Source organism: Gopherus evgoodei, chromosome 2, assembly GCF_007399415.2.
Source record: "Gopherus evgoodei ecotype Sinaloan lineage chromosome 2, rGopEvg1_v1.p, whole genome shotgun sequence".
NCBI lineage: Eukaryota > Metazoa > Chordata > Testudines > Testudinidae > Gopherus > Gopherus evgoodei.
In genome coordinates, this window is record NC_044323.1 from 99,209,800 (window position 1) to 99,230,079 (window position 20,280).

At 38.7% G+C, this 20,280-nt stretch overlaps 1 protein-coding gene across 1 annotated transcript in view; it reads left to right on the top strand.

Annotated features, from left to right (window-relative positions):
- CNTNAP2 (contactin associated protein like 2) overlaps positions 1–20,280 on the top strand; it is a 1,679,055-nt gene that overhangs the window by 576,079 nt on the left and 1,082,696 nt on the right. The window contains exon 3 of the mRNA XM_030551435.1: positions 2,968–3,161. Coding sequence (XP_030407295.1) covers positions 2,968–3,161 — 194 coding nt within the window. The remainder of the gene's footprint in view (positions 1–2,967; positions 3,162–20,280) is intronic.

A 20,280-nucleotide genomic window follows, 5' to 3' on the forward strand; every position in this document is an offset into this window, starting at 1 on the left:
AAAGAGGAAATAAGGGGAGTATATTCTCTTTTGTCCTGCCATATTCATTTTTCTGTGAAAAGTCTAGTAAATCTGATTGGGTATGTGTGTGTGAATAAATATCACCATAGATGCTTTTAATAATTACTTTAAATTCCCACATTATATACTATGCATGTAAATGAGCACTAAACTAACCCCCTGGTCATGGTGGTGTTTATAAAACCTTTTGAAAATTTCAAAATTTCAAGCCATTGTGATGCTTTCAGGTTCAACTCATCCCTGGAAGAGGTTGTATCAACACCTGCCCTGCAATTCTAGGTGCAAGTTCCTTTCTGAAAGGTGACCCCAGCAGTCCTGAATTTCCCCAAGACCATTTGTCCTCTAGTGTCCAGCTCTCTCACACAACACTTACAGAAATTAAGCTCCCTCAAAGAGACAGTACCCAGTAGTTTATTACCTTATGTGGGGTTAACAAACACTCTATTTTAAACAAGCACTGAAGTGGTTTATGATAAAAGTAAAACAAGTATATTAAACAAACATTAATAGGATTAAGTGATACCAAAGTTAAGGAATAAAGATAGAGAGGATCACAAGCAAATAAAAGTAAAAAATATACTTCTAAAAAGACTAAAACTTGATTTCAGCAAGTTAGCCTTTGCAGAAGCAGGTTTTCACCTATATTCAGACACACCTTCCCCACCCCCCCTTGGCTGAAGGATCCATCGTTCTGTGATTTCAAGAGCTCTGGACCCTTTTGTGTCTCAAGTGATAGAAGCCAAAATGGCTCTCTCTCTTTGCTTATTTCTTCCTGAAGTTCTTTGACCCTGATTCAAGAGCCGGAAAGGCTTTCTGGGCATGCAGTCTGCATCCCCTGCCAAGATTGATAAGTAGTCCTCTTTTCCCACTTGCTTTCCTTTGTCTTTGGTTACACCTTGCTTAATTTACATCAGACACACACTCACGCAGGCAGAACCACATTCTTTGTCAGGCATAGCTTAGACACTGCTTGCCAAGTACCTTTTAAGAACATATTCCCTGTATGTTTAAAGCCCTTCATAGGTTTACCATACATATATCAAGCAAGAATATTAATGATCAGTGAATTATTAGTTTTCCAATGGTATATCGCATGCCACCTTTTCTGTATTATGACAACAGCATGCCTGCTGGTGCTGCAGTGCTCTTAGGATCACAGCCATATACACACAGTTCACTACAATACTAGATCACTACAGTTAATGTAAGTTTCAGAGTAGCAGCCGTGTTAGTCTGTATCCGCAAAAAGAATAGGAGTACATGCATCTGACGAAGTGGGTATTCACCCACGAAAGCTTATGCTCCAATATGTCTGTTAATCTAAAAAGTGCCACAGGACTGTTTGTCACTTTTTACAGAAATACTTGTGGAGTCTCTAATGTGCCACAAGTACTCCTGTTGTTTTTACAGTTAATATAGTATCAAAAGGCACCCATATCTTGTGTGAAACGATGGAATCACCATCTCAACAATTTAGAGAGAGAAAGTGAAGCAGTATGTACTAAGTGGGCATATGCTGACAAAGGCCAAGTCTGCGTGACCTTTACTTTCACAATTGGTTGCTCTCAGTGACTATAGAACTGCCTCCTTTCTCCAAATTAAAAGCTCTCTCTGGTAGTTGCCCTGCGGTACTACAAATAGTTCTGGCCTTGAACTCCCATGGAAAACCATCTTGCTTATATGCATATGTGACCATAGTTCATTGTGGTTGTGTTGTTGGGGTTTTTTTGCTTAATTTAATAAAGCCAGCTGATTGATCAGAAGGCAACCTAGGGGCTGCCTAGAAGGACTGGGGTGTAAATTTAGTCCTACTAATGGAAAAAAGTAATAGAAGTTACCACATGATAAACTAAATGGTTTTGCATTATCACATAGTACCTGCCAGATCCTAGCAATGTGTTTGGAACAAATCGTTGGAGTCATTTTAAATCTTTGCAGATTTTTTTTTCTGCGTAGTAATCTCACATTTGAGTATAAATATAATTATTCTCTGCTTTTTCCCAGTGTAATACTTACAATTATTGATATAATTTTGCAAAAACCCCTCACTTTCACAGTATAGCACATTATGCCACAATCTCAATGTCTTTATAATCCTGTGTGTAACTAACTGCTATTTTCCCCTCTAATATTTTGAGCTTTAGTAGAGTAAGAACTTGCATTAATGCCTTGACACTCGCTCTTATCTATGCACCATTGTCCTTGTTTATTAAGAACAGTACAACAGTCTAGTGATTGAAAAGAATATTGCTAATAATATTACCATCGAGTTAATTCATAGCCCCATAAAGAGTGATAATACATTTTTCAAGCATCAGTTAATGTACTCTATGACATCCTGTACACTCAGCAAATCAAAATCAGAGCCATTTCTGCAGTACCTTTCCTTTTAAACTACTGCTGATGGATATTCTTTGAAGTCTGTGTATTTCATTGAAATGCTGGACTAGCAGGGAAGGAAATTAGAGATGCATTCTATTATACCCTCCCAATTAATGTGTATAATTTTCTTTTAAATTTGAAATAGCATTTAAAGGGCATAAGAAATCAGTAGATTGTCACTGATTTGCGTCAACTGACTCTGACAAAGGACATCGTGGAAAATTGGTCAACCCTTAACAATTAAAGTTTGACACTTACTACTAAGTTCTAATTAAAGAATTATAGAGTCTCATTTGTAGGGTATTCCTTTACATCATATAACTACGTCATACAAAGGTTATAGTATCAATCTGAAACAGCGTGAAAGAAATTGAGTTTCCTGTGGCAAATATAAAAGAGGTGACATTATTTTTTAGGTCTAATCATATTTCTTTTGTATATGTTTTAATTGGGTTAGTGTTATATTATTCTCTGCTTACACCCAGCAACTAGCATCTTTTCAATGTCTTCACTTCAAAAGCAGCCTGGATTAAGACATCTGATTGTCTCGTTTCAACTCAACAGGGGCTGGAGGCTGGTCTCCATCAGATAATGACCATTATCAATGGCTGCAGGTGGATTTTGGGAGCAGGAAACAAATCAGCGCTATAGCAACACAAGGCAGATACAGCAGCTCTGACTGGGTGACTCAATACCGGATGCTGTATAGTGATACAGGGAGAAACTGGAAGCCGTATCACCAGGATGGAAACATTTGGGTAAGTCACTGGCCTAAAACTCAAGCACTATCTCGTGCAGTGCACTCCTTTGAATGGGCTGACTGGTCCTTGGGAAAAAAAAATCTCCATTGATCTCTATTGTGTGTATATGAAAAGAGGATACGATTTTATCCAAAATATAACAGTCTAGCATTAGGGTTGTTGACTGCTAGGAATTCCATTCCTACATCAAGAAGATCAATGTAGACTTATGGCAGCTCTCAAAAGCTGATAAGCAATAATGAATGACGAGTGTACAATATTGATAATTTCTTCCCTGCTCTTTCCATTCTCTCCATTTTTCTCTACTTTATTCCCTGTATGTGGGACTCACAAATGGGCACACTCAGAATCTCTTCTCCCCACTGCATTGATTTTAATGAAAATTGTCAAGAGGTTTTTTGGGCATGGGTTCTCAGCCTGGGGTGGGGGTGTCATGATCTCTAGAACCAGGGCTCAGGGAGATCACAACAATGCTCTCTTTCTTTGTGGCAAGATGGAAGGGGGAATAAAGCTGGGAGAGGGGTGATTCCCAAATCTGTGTGTGTTGCAACATGAATCACAGTATGGAAAAAGTTGAGAACTATTGTTCTAGAGTACAGTGTTTACCCTCCCAAAAAACATAAAATGAAAATCTTTCCCAGGGTTGCCTTACACACTTAGATAACTATAAAAAATGTTAGTTTGATGTTTGTAGCGTTTCTCATACTTCAGTATATTTATTGTATTAAATACCTGGAGAAATACTGGCTATATATTTGGCTATCCAAGGCAACTTGAAAATCAATGAAGATGACCATAGCAATTTGGGTTTTGTACCTCTGTATTAATGGATCCTATTCCTATTTTCACCCAACACATACATTTTGGAGAATACTTCAGATTTTTTGTATTAAGTCATTAGACAGATGTGTGGCCAGATCCCCAGCTGATGTAAATCAGTGGACCTGCATTGAAGACAGTAGAGCTCTGCTGTTTCACACCAGCTAAGGAAATGCCACACTGTGAGTGAAAGGTCAGGAGTAATTCAGGATTCAATTGTTGTGGGGGCAACAGGGCCTACAAAATGGAGTGTTGCCATAGTTCTTGATTTTGGAATAGTTGATTAATTTTCTCCTGGAATTGGAAGCTGATTCCTAGACATTCCAAGGAAATCCTGGATCAATGTCAGCCTTAGGTGAGAACAGAGTCTATTGTGTTGACTGTAATGTGTTAGAAATGAGGATGTGAAAAATTGTGGCATTCACAGTTTCTCTGAGGGAGAACACAAAACCGTATAGTTGCAAACTGAGAATAGAAAATAATGTATTGCCTAGACTGTTTGTATTCCATGTTAATACAGCAGGGGTTGTTACTGCAAGCAGTAATGTCACTTTTGTTTTGGCCTTTCACCTGTGTCACAGAGCAGCAATTAATTTCCTCCTTCTTCTGAAAAGTTTAACCCAGTGTTTTACCTGCAAAAGAACAAAGCTATTGCTTATCCTCCTCTTCCAAAAGGTAGTCATGGGAGAGGCTTGTTCCTTTAAAATATGTTTGTGGAAGGCACAATGAAGCATTGGGAATCCAAATTAAATAACAGGTATTGTCTAGCAAAAGTAGTACTGGCCTTCATTATAGGCAAGAAGATTTAATATTGCGCTTTTTAGGATAAAGAGTTCTCAGAATAAGAGAGCTCTTACTGAAGTTGTCTTAAAAATATTTAAAAAAAAAATGAACTTCACCAAATAGAGTAAGAGGAAGGATTTAAAAGGAATTCATTATGCATGTATATTATGTAAAGGTTGTCATGTTTGTACTAGATTGATGTATTGAAAAACCTAAAATATAATATGAAGTGGAAAAATATTAAAAAGGAACAGGAAAAAAGATTAGGAAATAAGAGACAGTGCCATGTGTGAATTCTAGAATTTGCCATGTGCTCTTTAAAGAATAAGGTGCTTCTTGCAAACACTTATGAGTGTAACTTGCCATGTGGGAGTAGTTTCACTGAACTCAACAAGACTATTCATGTCTGGAAAGCTGCTTAAAAGTAGCAGTGTTTGCAGAATTGAGACCTAAGAGAGTATTTCAAAAGGCAGAGTTTGGACCACAAGGAATTCCCCTCAGGAGTAAAGAGAGCAGAGTAGTTGCAGCTATTTGACTGAAGAGTATATAAAAACAGGACACATTCATTGATGGCTGGCATGCTGCTTGAAGAAGGAAAAAAACTGCTCTACCTTGAAGGGCAGAGCTTCAAACCTTTAGCTGGTTTATTTTAAGCTTTGAATGTTTGTTTGCCCAGGTTGCTGAGGGTTTTGGGGAAGATCCTTTACTTGTATTGAATACTAACCCACTGCCTTAAAGATTTTTTCCCCTCCTTTCCTTTGTTACAAACAAGAAAGCTCTGTGATTTTTATGGGGAGGATTGTGGATTTCTTAACTTCCATGTTCACCTTGGCTGTCACCTGCAAAAACTTAGAATCATAGATGTAACTTATTCACCACACAATGCCTAATTAACAAAATTGGATTCCTGTCTTCTCGAGGTGGAAACCACAAGAGCAGTTCAACAACTAACCTTCTAGACACATTCAGAACATTTTATCTTCATATCCATTTATCTAGTTGGTTTCCCCAATATATAGTATAACCAATCCCTTGGGAACACTGATGGCCTGCATTTTCTTTCTTTACCCTGGACAAGGGCATTAGAGAATAAACAAAACAAGGAATCATTTCTCTCTCCCTTCCTTTTGAAGAACACATCAGAACAACTAGCACTGAGGCTTAGAAACCAATCTGGGATTTTGGCTATTATAATCGCTTTCATGTAATAGAAGTTTCCATATCTGGAGAGGACAGCCCTTTCTTTTATCCATTCTTGAGGACACAGGCCCTGCCCTATCTTTGATTCAAAAAACAAAAACAAAACAGCTTTAAGGGATATAAACAGAAACCACTGTCGGTCCCAACATGTGAGGCCTCTTTGAATAGTTTAAATGGCTAATTTTGAGCTCTCCCTACCACACAATATGCTGACTTTATTTTTAATTGGAAATTCACTCAGTATTTACTGCTGCAGTAACTTCCCCTCTTCACTCTATAGACCATTAGAAGGAGTAGAGGACAGATGTAAGGGGTCAGACAGTCGGTTCTTAGGGAGCCATGCGGCCAGGGAGGAGTGGGAGCCAGTATAGGGAGCATCATGAAGAGACAGACTCTCTATGGTGGTGGACTAGATTCTTAATCATGTAAATTGATTTATACCAGCTGAGGATCTGGCTTTGAAAGGTTAAACTCACAGGGTCAAATTCTTCTCAATTACATGGGTGTAGCTCCATTTGAAATCCCTTTAAGAAGAATTTAGCCCAGAGAGCTTGCCACTGGGTTTTCACTATACAATGTTTTTACTCACCTGAGAGTGGCAGCATAAGACCTTTAGTCAAGATTCTTTCTTTCTTTCTTTCTTTCTTTCTTTCTTTCTTTCTTTCTTTCTTTCATGTGCCACTAAATGACATTGTTCTTTGACAACCGTAAATCTGAAAATAAAGGAGAAAACAGGAGGACTGTCACATTCTGCGTTGCAACTCAGACCAGCCAGAGGTCATGCCACCACTTGTATTATAACCCTAAATGCCCTCAAAATGCTTCTGCTACTTGTGGCTTCCTGCCTGAGGGGGACATACAGCCAGCACGCACTTCATGTTCTGTGTAAGGTACAACTCTAATTCAGTCGCTTTGTATCCAACAACCTGCCAGCAATTATCACAGACATACTCTTGTCTTTACCAGACTTGGTTAATGTTAGCAGGTGATCCCAATGCATCTGCAGTCCCAAACCCTGTCCTCTGCAACATTCGTCTCTCTCCTGCAAAATTTAGAGGGATAATAAGGTGTGTTTTCCTCTTTAAAGAAACAAAACCTAGCAGCTTGCCACACACACTGGAGTTAACATTCACTTTAATTAAACTCAGTGTTCGGTTAGATTAAAAAGTAAAATAGATTTATTAAGAAAGGAAGATAAAGCTTAAGTATAAGAGAGAAAGTTAGAAATGGTTACAAGCAAATAGAGTGAAAACATGCATCCAGAAGTCTGAAACTTAATCTAGGAAGATACATCCTTTGCTCAGGATTTTTTTTTACTTCTCACCAATCTTCCTCCTTCCTAGCCATGGCTGACTTTCTCTCTGTCTGGACCTTCCACAGAAGTACAAGGTGCTGGCTTCCCTTGTCTTTGACTAAATAGGTTTCTTACCTATATTCAACCCTCAGTGGTTGAAGGGACCCACCTTTCTCAGCTTGCAAGAGTTCTGGCCCCTTGTGTCTGTCTAGTGATGGATGCCAAAGGTGGCTTATATCTTCCAAAGTCCAATTACCTTGTTTCAAGAAGCAGGATGACCTTATCTGTTCTTCCTTTCCTATGGACTAACAATTCCTCTGATGATTTCTATGTTAAGTGAGGCTTCCATTGATTTTGGTCACATCTTGCCTAATTTCTTTGGAGACAAGTAGATAGCTGTGTTCCTTCCTACCTGTGTAAAACCTGTTTCTCCTTTTGTTTGGTCACGGACTGTGAATTACTCATTGATATTATATCCTTCATTCCTTATATAGTTTAATACATATAATTCATAACGATATTAGCCACTAGTGTCTCACAGGCTTTCATGAAGCACCTCACTCGTACTTTTATAAGTCAGTAATATTGTTACAATCGGTTGATTCAGTTGCTTATCATTTGAGGTTCAGACCCCCTGTCTTTATAGTCTTGATAGTTTCTCCTCTTCCCCTGCTTGATAGCTTTGTTTACCTAATGTATATATTGACCTTCAGTGTTTTTGCGTGTCAACCAGGCTGGTCAGAGAAGCAAACACATTCCTTTGTCTAGAGCAGACCTTTTTACCAGTTCTCCCCGACATGCCTAGTTTAAACACACCTTAGCCATGATTCCAGCATATGTCCATAACTCTTAATATAAACCACATATGTACATCATGAAAGAATGTTAATGATTAGTGAGTTATTAATTGTCCAATTATATATTACAAAATGTCTTTTAGTTAGATACAGATTATAGCAATGTTGTGTTAGGTATAGTGAGTATGTCAGGCCTGACAAAAGTTGCTGACATAGAGGAAGGGCCTCTATGTCATAGGGACAAAGGAATTTTGAAGTGTGGAGTTCAGCAATATTCAACAATATAAAACAGTTATAATATCAAATGATACATCCAGGGGAAAAAATATGGGGGATAAAAGGAAATAAAAAAAGAAAAGGTGGTTCGGGAAGGTAGAGTAAAAAGGAAATAATTCCAACAAAGACCTCAGTAAGAACAAACCATGATAATCTGCATAAAATGTTAAAATGATCTCCTTTTGTATGCATTAGTCAGGGGAAAAAGAAGTTCTATAATTACCTGCTAGGTAAAAGACAAAACAAAAGTCTTTCAGTAAGACTGTGATGGGGAAAGTGCTTTCAAGGTGAATTTAGAGTAGGTTTCCCATTTCTGTTGAATAGATTTTCTGTCCCCACCCCTCTTGGGCTTCAGGATGTTTTCAGTTCCCATGAATTTTAATAAGATGAGTGAATGTGCCCTCTTTCCATAAAAATGCCTAGCAACTAGTGAATTCTGATCACCTTTCCTAACTACACTCTTGTATTTTGAGTTTCTAATTTTAAGAGGTCACGAGGTTTCCCCACATGTCAATCTGCTGGGGCGTTTCATATTAGTATAATGTATAGATATCAATATAGATGTATATCTATATCAAGTATATCCAGCTATCTGTCTGCAAAATATATATCAGATGTGTTTCTGTGTTTGATACTGTTCCTCTCTCCTAACCCTAAGATACTATAAGTGAGTCATATTCATCTTGCTGAATATAAAGCAGACATGTCTATATTGTATAGTGCTAGGGTAAAAGAGAATGCTCAGAACTTGTGAATATACTCCAGTGCAGAACTTATGAATATACTGCAGTGCGGTAGAGTGGGAATAGAAGATGTCTAGATTCAGGCCCATCCTAGAGAAAATTGGAAGAATCTAGCTATTTTTATTCCATGCATTTGGAGGGTGTTTATATTTAATTAGTCATTATGGGTTTTGGTTTTTTTAATTTGACTATGCTAGGATAAGTCCTGATCAGGTCTCTTCTACTATCTCATTTTCTTATTCCTGAGGATCATGAGTACAAGGAAGTAGTTTCTGAAATAAGTTTGAGTTACATATTGTTAGAAAAGGGAGAATTGAGACCTCTGATACACAAGCTGAGAGTCATATTCTGCAATTGATCATATCCTGTTAAATCCTGACATCTGTATGACTCCATTGATATTCAGTGAAAGCAGATTTTGGTCCCTTAGAGCGAATAAAGCCCTGTATTAAGTGATTGTTACACTCATAAAATAGGTGTTGATTCTGTTTATGCCAGAGCCAATTTTGACACATTATGTCCAAAGGATTTTAGCAGTGTTTACTCCCTGCTAATGATATAGCACAGGACTTGGGAATCTCACCGACTGATGGAAAGAAAAGGGATGTTTTCATCCAAACTATAATATGTTTTAATTGAGCACAAAAGTTATATACAACATTTCTATTTTGGGCTTTCTAATTCACTCCTTATTCCCTTTCCAGAACCATTCATCTCAGTGAAGACTCTCTCTACTTTCTCCAATTTCTTTCTGATTTAAAACAAAAACAAAACATTTCTCCTCTGCTGCTTGTTCTGTCAAAATTACTATTTAAAAATGTAACCAAACCTCTGAGAAGATAGGCGCAATAAGTTGATATGCTCTCCTGCTCTGCAGGAGAGATTGATCCTGCTTAGTATTGGAATAGTACAATCTCTGTACTGAGCAGCTCTATCACAGTATGTTTCTGTAGAGACAAAGCAGCTGTACTGACACCAAGCCATAGACTCATAGACTTTAAGGTCAGAAGGGACCATTATGATTATCTAATCTGACCTCCTGCACAATGCAGGCCACAGAATCTCACCCACCCACTCCTGTAACAAACCCCTAACCTGTTTCTGAGCTACTGAAGTCCTCGTATCATGGTTTAAAGACCTAAAGATGCAGAGAAATCCTCCAGCAAGTGACCCTTGCTCCATGCTGCAGAGGAAGGTGAAAAACCTCCAGGGCCTCTGCCAATCTGCTCTGGAGGAAAATTCCTTCCTGACCCCAAGTATGGCAATCAGCTAAACCTTGAGCATGTGAGCAAGACTCACCAGCCAGCAGCCAGGAAAGAATTCCCTGTAGTAACTCAGATCCCACCCCATCTAACATCCCAACACAGGCTATTGGGTATATTTATCACTAATAATCAAAGATCAATTAATTGCCAACATTTAGGCTATCCCATCATACCATATCCTCCATAAAGTTATCAAGCTTAGTCTTGAAGCCAGATATGTCTTTTGACCCCAGTACTCCCCTTGGAAGGCTGTTCCAGAACTTCACTCCTCTGATGGTTAGAAACCTTCATCTAATTTTAAGTCTACATTTCCTAATGTCCAGTTTATATCCATTTGTTCTTGTGTCCTCATTGGTACTGAGCTTAAATAATTCATCTCCCTCCCTGGTATTTATCCCTCTGATATATTTATAAAGAGCAAGCATATCCCCCCTCAGCCTTCTATTGGTTAGGCTAAACAAGCCAAGCTCTTTGAGTCTCCTTTCATAGGACGGGGTTTCCATTCCTTGGATCATCCTAGTAGCTCTTCTCTTTACCTGTTCCAGTTTGAATTCATCTCTCTTAAACATGGGAGACCAGAACTGCACACAATATTCCAGATGAGGTCTCACCAGTGCCTTGTATAATGGTACTAACACCTTATCTTACTGGAAATACCTCGCCTGATGCATCCTAAGACTGCATTAGCTTTTTTAATGGCCGTATCACATTGGCGGCTCATAGTCATCCTGTGATCAACCAATACTCTGAGGTCCTTCTCCTCCTCTGTTACTTCCAATTGATGCGTCCCAATTTATAACAAAAATTCTTGTTATTAATCCCTAAATGCATGACCTTGCACTTTTCACTATTAAATTTCATCCTATTATTATTACTCGAGTTTACAAGGTCATCCAGATCTTCCTGTATGATATCCTGGTCCTTCTCTGTATTGGCAATACCTCCCAGCTTCGTGTCATCTGCAAACTTTATTAGCACATTCCCACTTTTTGTGCCAAGATCAGTCATAAAAAGATTAAATAAGATTGGTCCCAAAACCGATCCTTGAGGAACTCCACTAGTAACCTCCTTCTAGCCTGACAATTCACATTTCAGTATGACCCATTGTAGTCTCCCCTTTAACCAGTTCCTTATCCACCTTTCAATTTTGATATTGATCCCCATCTTTTCCAATTTAGCTAATAATTCCCCATGTGGAACCGTAGCAAATGCCTTACTGAAATAGAAGTAAATTAGATCCACTGCATTTTCTTTGTCTAAAAAATCTTATCTTCTCAAAGAAGATCAAGTTGGTTTGGTATGATCTACCTTTTGTAAAACCATATTGTATTTTGTCCCAACTACCATTAACCTCAGTGTCTATAGTCAGTGCTGAGCTGAAACAGTGAAGAGCTTCTGGTACTGTATTCTCTTGCTGTATCTGCTATGACTGAGATGGTCATAAGCACTCAGTTCCTATTGAAAGTTCATGGGACTTGGGCTCCTTTGAAAATCCCAGCCTATGTAAATTTCCTTAAGAGTTCTATAAAACTTATAGTAAATGTTAAAGGAGAGTAAAATGCTCATTCCTCAACTATTGAGTAATAATTTAAAAGATCCTATATATCTCAGCAGTCAGACTACCCTAGTTTGCATACTTATTAGCAAGTATATTCATGCCCTCAACTCAGCTCTCCAGGGTACATGTGTTGTTGGCTTCACAATGACGCTTTGCTCCTCTTTTATTTGAGATTTGATGTCAGTTGGTATGGGAGAAGTAGAAATACCTGTGATTTGTGTCCTTTGAGCCCTGGATAATGGCTGTCTGAACACAGGTGACCTTATCTCTAATGGGAACAAGGTATAAATCAGCTTGGAGTTCTTCCCAGCCATGCTGAAAATGAATGGGTGTCACCTGTCTTATTACCATCATCCCACCATTTCTGGGCCAGAGTTCGGCTGCTCCTCAGCACTTTTCTCGCCCACCTCATCAAAAGGTTGCTCTAGACCTTGCTCCCTTTTTCCCTTAGGGTCCCTATTGCCCCAATCTCCCCTTCCCAATATAACCTTTGACGTTAGATAGGATGTTTTCTATTCAGTTCCCACAGCGAACCACCCCTTTGGGTCTAAATCCCCCAAGAACAAGAGCTGTGCTGAGAAACAGCAGTTCTGTGTTGGAAAGAAGAGAGAGAGATGCAGATGACACTAAACTGGGAGGAGTGGTAGATATGCTGGAGGGTAGGGATAGGATACAGAGGGACCTAGACAAATTAGATGATTGGGCCAAAAGGAATGTGATGAGGTTTAACAAAGACAAGTGCAGAGTTCTGCACTTAGGACGGAAGAGTCCCATGCACTGCTACAGACTAGGGACTGAATGGCTAGGCAGCAGTTCTGCAGTAAAGAACCTAGGGGTTACAATGAACGAGGAGCTGGATGTGAGTTAACAGTTTGCCCTTGTTACCAAGAAAGCTAACAGCATTTTGGGCTGTATAAGTAGGTGTATTGCCAGGAGATCGAGGGACGTGACCATTCCCCTCTATTTGGCATTGATTAGGTCTCATTTAAAGTACTGTGACTAGTTTTGGGCCCCACGCTACAAGGAGGATGTGGAAAAATTGGAAAGAATCCAGCAGAGGACAACAAAAATGATTAGGAGGCTGGAGCACATTATTTATGAGGAGAGGCTGAGGGAACTGAGATTATTTAGTCTGCTGAAGAAAAGAATGAGGGGGAATTTGATAGCTGCTTTCAATTACCTGAACGATGGTTCCAAAGAGGATGGATCTAGACTGTTCTCAGTGATAGCAGATGACAGAAGAAGGAATAATGGTCTCAAGTTGCAGTGCTGGAGGTTTAAATGGATATTAAGAAAAACTTTTTCACCAGGAGGGTGGTAAAGCACTGGAATGAGTTACCGAGGGAAGCAGTGGAATCTCCTTCCTTAGAGGTTTTTAAGGTCAGGCTTGACAAAGCCCTGTCTGGGATCATTTAGTTGGGGATTGGTCCTGCTTTGAGCAGGGGTTTGGAGGTCTCTGATATTCTATGATTCTATGATAGCATGTTCATTTTTGTGCAAGGGAAAAAAAGGGTTTTGTGTAAATAAATTGGGTGAATGTATAAAAGATATCCTGAAAAATAACAGCCAGGGAACATCTTAAATTAAATGGCAAAATGTATTTAAGACAAATGCTTCTAGAGTGTTTCTTGTTCATTACAACAATATTTTGTTTTGGAACAAAATAAGAGGTTGCAATGGTTGCTTAAGAGATTTAAAGGAACACCAAAACTGTCAGCCTTATCAGAACAATGGTCCTGCTAGTTCAGTAAACCTAGCTAATATGCAATGTATAGGTGGAAAATTCATCATCTCATGCAAGCAACTACTGAGTGTGCTGACGTAGGGTATTGTAATTAGTCTTTCAGTCTAGAAACCTTAAAATTCCACCTTTTTCATTCCAAAATGGGGGAATCGTTAGAATCCCTGTTTAAAATAAATATGACTATTCAATGGTACTCGCCTCTACAGAACAAGTGGAATTTTAAGGGCCTAATACTATATATCTTTGTGTTAGGTTGCATAAGAGATAAACATTTACATTCTGAGAGTGAGGCCGGTTTTTGTATGAAATGCTGATTATGAGACATTATAATTTCTGCTGCACAGTCTTCCTCTGCCTAACTATGAGAGCCAGGTAAATAACACTAGTGTGATATACTAGAGCAAATGATAACTGATATTAATCCAGCACACACTTTATATAACAGAGGCTGAGAAACAACTCTGTGCAGAGGGCCAACACCAAGCCTATGCATCACTTATGTTCCATACAAATCTTCAAAATAGGATTAAGTGGGAGTGAAGGGGTATACAGACCTCTGTACAGGGACTAGTTGGCCCATTGGGGCAGCGCAGGGAGATTTCAGCCATAGCACATAACAATGCATTGTTGTTAAGGTGCTCCTTTCTTAGGGGTTCCTTTCAGATTCTTGGTTCTTATCCTGAGGAATGTGTGTCTGTATAAAACTACCAAAATTTTAAATTTAGGTGCCTAAAGTTAGGCTGCTAAGTCCATATTTAGGCATTCAATCCGTTTAATTTTCAGAGAACTTGGGCATGTAAAACATCTAGATTAGTTGTTGCAGCTGTGCTCAGCTTCTCCAGAAGTTAGGCCACTTGTCCAGATGCATTAAATGTGAACATATTTCCCCAACTTTGAAAATATATGTTTCCCTGTGTGTGTGTGTGTGTGTGTGTGTATATACACACACACACACTCTCTCTCTCTCTCTCTCTCTCTCAGAACCGACATATTGTATCTCGCTCAATATATCCAGTTTGGCACTGGCTAATATTTAACAAAATATCCTGTAGCAGTTTTATGTGGGGAAAAGCACCTTCCCCTCCTCCCTTATCGCCCTAGGACTACCTCATGAAAAGCAAACCCTTTTCCCAGATTACAGTATGTACATATATTCAATTAGATTTACACATGACTTTCATTATAGCAAAAAGTCAGCATATGATAAAAAAATCTGCTATCTGACACCCTTGATCTTTTAGTGTTGAGAGATAATGATATTTTGCTGCTGTAACCAGGAAAATAAAACATACTCTGGCATATGCTAACAGACTGTAGCAAATATTTCATTTGAGAAAAATAAAGGTAATTATTTGAAGATTTAAGGAGTTATGATGTTTAGAAATGTTAACGGCCTCCACTGTTAATGAATACCTTTGTTGTAATTAATTTTGCTATCTCGTAATTGTCCTCTTTCCATTACATTAGGAAATATGCAATTATGGGATGGATTTTTAATTTAGTACTTCAGGTTATGTTGTGTTAAAATATTTCTGCAATATTATGGCTGACCAAAGTTTCTACACATGATTCTCTGTCAGGGGAATGTACATGTTGCAACCTCAAGGGCCGCTCAGGCAATTTGCATGGCCCTAATTTGCATATGAACATACACATATATTACATAGCTTATATATATATAAATCAGTCAATATAGGTATATGCCATTACAGTATCAAGGAATGGGACAACACTTCATAAACTATGCACACTTTACACTGTATTTGACTTCAGAGGTACAGTGAGTAATTGCCACAGATGTAGTTGGGCTCTTCCTGCCAGCAGCCCACCAGACTGCTGTAAGGGGAATTCAGTCTCTTGTGTTCTAAGCCTCCGGAATCTGAATAGAGCCCAGGTATTTTCTGAATCATGGGGTCCCCTAGGGACGCTCTTGGAGTGCAGACATCTGTTGAATGCTCTCTCCTGTTGAACCTGTACTGACTCCTCATATTCCCGCTGTAGCTTAAACACACACTCTTCTAGTGTCCCACCAAAGGTGGGAGCCTTCTGGGTTACAGTTTAACTCTCTCAGAGGGTATGTAATAGGTGTGGCATATAACACACAGACACACTTTGCTTAGGCATTTAACACATTGTTGCTCTTTACTTAATATCACACTAAGTACATATATAAAACCCTACCCATGTTCCCTCTCACTCTAGTTCACCCTTCCCTTGGGAGTTCCTGGGGGACCATCTGTGTTCAGATTGGGAGGGTTTCCCTGACCCCTGAAACTTCCCTCATTTTAAAATGCCTAAATCTAGCCTGAGAGAGAGAGGGAGGAGCTTCAGCCCTTTATAAACACCCAGTCCCACCATCGTTTGCCTCACTGGCAGTCTCAATAGGCAACTGCAGAGTCCTACCAAGTGACCTTATTGCTAGGCAACCTCTCCCATGCTAAGTCAATTTCTTCGGCTAATAACAGTCTTTTGTCTAGAGTCATAATATGTCAGTAGTTGGGCACTTAAGTCAATGATCCTCTTTTGTTAGCCCTATACTACCCAGTCCAACATGGAAGCAAATGGAGAATAGAAAATGCAAAGTGCTGAACCTGAAGAATAGAGTTTACAGCTTGGTAAAGATACATACAGAGAGTTTACAAACCCGCACAATATTCATAAAACATACAGACAGATTTCCCCAAACTATCACAGTAATATATACATTTTTGATTTCTGTATTGGCAGACTTTCAATCAAACTTTCACCCGTAGGCCAGTGTGTGTTTCTGTGTAATAAACTACAGAGCTTTGCACTTCCAGGTCTCAAGTTCAAATCCAACTCCAAGTGACAGTGACTAAATTATTGCCACCTAACAGGTTTAATAACCGTTATACATGCATCACAAAACCCAGCACCGCTCAGAACCCTTGTTGGTAGTCTCACCTGAAGATGATTTCTCCAGGACAGACATAGTACTGGGCTGGGATGGGAAAGATTATGCAATTATGAGAGGGATCTTTTTAAATGTGCAATTTTGTGTGAACCATTCCTCATGTGCAAATCCTAATGCACAGAAATATGTAATGGTTTGCTTCCACAAACATTGACTTGCCAGAACACATGAGCGCTTGTGTGTGTGAAATATTGTACCATTCAAAATCTGACCCTCTGTGAAGATTAGTATTCTATTTGTTTGTGGAGAACCAACAATGTGCTTATAATATATGTAAAACAGAGAAGAAAAGGCGTCTGCCATGAGATGATCGCAGCGTAAGGTCCCAGTCCTGCAAATTCTCACATGCTAGTGCTTAATTTTTAAATCAATGGGACTGCTCACGTCGGTGAAGCTAAACATATATGTAAGTGTTTGCAGGATCAGGGCCCAAAGAGAAACATGAGACATAAAGCATTGTGAGACTAGACTTTGGGTGAAGCAATATTTCATTTATTTTCTGGAACTAAATACGTAAAATATTTTTTTAAAAAACAGCACTACTTTGGGTGTGGATTAACACTGATAGGTTTCACAGAAGTGTGTTCTGAGGGAGAATTTAACAAGACTGCTGCTGACCTGGTACCTGTCTGAGGCTATATAGATAATTTCAGCCTCCAAACCTCTTAATCCAATGCCTTTCACAAGCACTAAATTCACACTGTAAAATTTAAACAGATCAGGCTCAGGCCAGGAAAACACCAGTGCAGTATTTTTCGAATTATTATGTTGTCTCATTACTCGGGAATTTCTTAAATAAACCACCACAGTTTCACAAAGCCCTAGGTCTCTTCTTAGGACTATGGGCAATATAGAATGTTGCCAATTAATATAGATCCCTATTCAGGAAGGTACTTAAGCATGTGCTTAATTCCCAATGACTTCAATATTATAATTAATCAGCAGATTATATAAACATATAGGGCCAGATTCTGATCTATTACACCAGCATAAACTCAGTGCAACTCTGTTCAAGTCAAGAGAGTTACTCTGGATATATACTAGTATCACTCAGTTCAAATTGTGTCTGATAGCAGCAAAATACTTTCTCATTTATTTTTCCAACCCTAAAATATGTGCATCGCGTATGTAAATATGCATAAGTTAAATATTACTAAATCGATATTATGGAAACTCTCAGAACCAAACTGGGCAAGCATAAGAGTACAAAATTCTTCCATATTAATCTTTCCAGCCTGATTGTGGAATCTTTTCTTATGTTGGTAATTCTTACCATCAGAGAATGTGTTGTCTAACATGAGCCTAAATGCTCAGTATAGGCCAAAAACTCTCTTTGTGTAAACTTGTTATGGCTATCCCTAGTGTCTACCTATTAACCTTGATGAGCTGACACTTTAGGTCAGCTCATTGGACAAACTCTAATGTTAAACGTGACAGTCGTGCTGAAATGTTTACCATTGTGTTAATTAATATGTGGACCAACTTAATTTGCTAACACACCCTTGGTGAGCGCTATCTCATAAATTGCCCCAATAATTTCACTGACAGTCCTTGTGAACAGGTGTTTCCCATCTTTCCCATCACACAGCTGAGCCCATAGAAAAATAAATGCATCATGTCAAATTATAATTGCATCATAAGCTCTTACTCTGTATTAAAAAATCATGTTTATACCTCATCTCCAATCAGCAAAGCAAGAAACTCATAAGACAATGCAAAGTGAGCTCTCATTATAGTTCTTAACAGCATGATACTCTATAGTATGGCAACATGTGATACTAAATGCAAGTTTACCCAGTAAAGTGTCACGATCCTGATGGATCATTATTTTTAAAAGTCTCTTTATACATATGTTCATTACTGGGTTATAATCCATGTGTCACAGTTTCAGGGTAACTGCACTTTTGTCTCCCTTCTGTGGTCCCTCAAGGACATCCACTCAAAGGCTCCTCTTCCAGGTGGAAACCTGTCTCATTTCCTTCTGACCAGGGGATTTGAGGCTGCATTGGACCCTACCTTATATGGAAGTATCCCCAGCAAGCCAATCTATCTTTAAGGGCATTTGCCTGTGCATTACTTTAACTATAAGGGCTATGACCAGTATATTTCCATCCATTACAAGTTACCATGCAGCTTCTTCTAAGAAAGCACTTTTATTCTTAAGATAAAAGCATTACAGAGAAAGCATAATAAAACCAATAGAAGAACCTACATGCAAGCTAAAAGCTTATCAGAGGCCATTCCTAGTTCCAATATAAGTCTCCCAGTTTGACAGCAAACCACTGGTAAGTATACTTTGAATACAGTCTTTCAAACAGTTGTGCATCCATCTGATTTCTTCTTATTTCTTCTAGACCACATTGCCCTAGTTTGCTTATGAGAATGTCATGTGGGACTTTCTCAAAAGCCTTACTAAAATCAAGATATATCACATCTACTGATTCTCCCCATCCACTTGGTCAGTAGACCTGTCAAAGATAATTACTTTGATTTGGCATCATTTGTTCTTGACAAATCCATCTTGAACATTCTTTATACCCTATTATCCTCTAGGTGTTTACAAATTGATTGTTTAATAATTTGCTCCAGTTTCTGTTCAGGGATCAAAGATAGGCTGACAGGTCTATAGGTCTCCAGGTCCTCTTTGTTCCCCATTTTAAAGATAGGTACTATGTTTGCTCTTCTTTAGTCCTCTGGGACCTCCCCCACCCCCCCATGAGTTCTCAAAGAACCTGAGTATTTGCCTTGCTCATCACTTACTGTTTTCACTTCCTGTAGGAGGTATGGTTCTCCTCCCTGCTGTGGAATGCCTACAATCCCTGGCCCACAATGAGGCATAAACAATTCATACACTTAATACAATATGGTCTCCCAAAGATATTGCAGGAAGTTTCCCGGTCTATCACATTATGCTTCATATGTTTTATAAACTTGGATTATAGGAAGCCATGTCCTTTCATAGTAAAGCAAATACAAAAAGGATTATGTTGAAGCCATGCTTAGGCTGAGATACAAACTTTTCACTTCATCTTACAATTCTTTTGCGCAAAGGCCTCCAGTTGAATGGGCTTGCAAGGTAAGGTCCCTTAAAATGAAAAAAAATCAAAGCTGAGGCTGGAGCTCTCTCTCTAGCTCATTGCCCTTCTCTCCTTATATCACCTCACTGTGCTAAGATATTCTTGGGGTCTGAGATCAGTGTTTGTTGTGACTTACATTTTCATACAGTGTGTTGCAATATTTATGAAAGGGTGAGTTATTAAAGTGGTTGAAGTTAATTAAGGATAGGTTCAGTCTTACATTTGAATTCTCTTTCTTTATTGCTCAGTATCATAGATTTACTATAATGTGAGCATACTTGGTTGCACTAACACTTTTCTTGTTCCCTTGAAGCCTGCATCTTTTTTTCCCTTTTGTTGCTGTTTAAAAAGGGGGGAGGGGAAGGACAGCATTAGAACACATTGAAGATATGTTGCTCTTAAACAGCATTTTCAAAGCTATATAGAGTTCATATTCATAAAGCCAGTAGTTCCCAGTGCTCCCAAGAATAGGAGAATAATATAGTATATTTATTCTCTGTGTAAAAGAATAAATGGACACAAATCAGATATCAGGAATGGTGACATACAAAAGCCAGTAGGAGAACATTTCAATCTCCTTGGATATACTGTAACAGATTTAAAAGTAGCCATACTTGAACAAAAA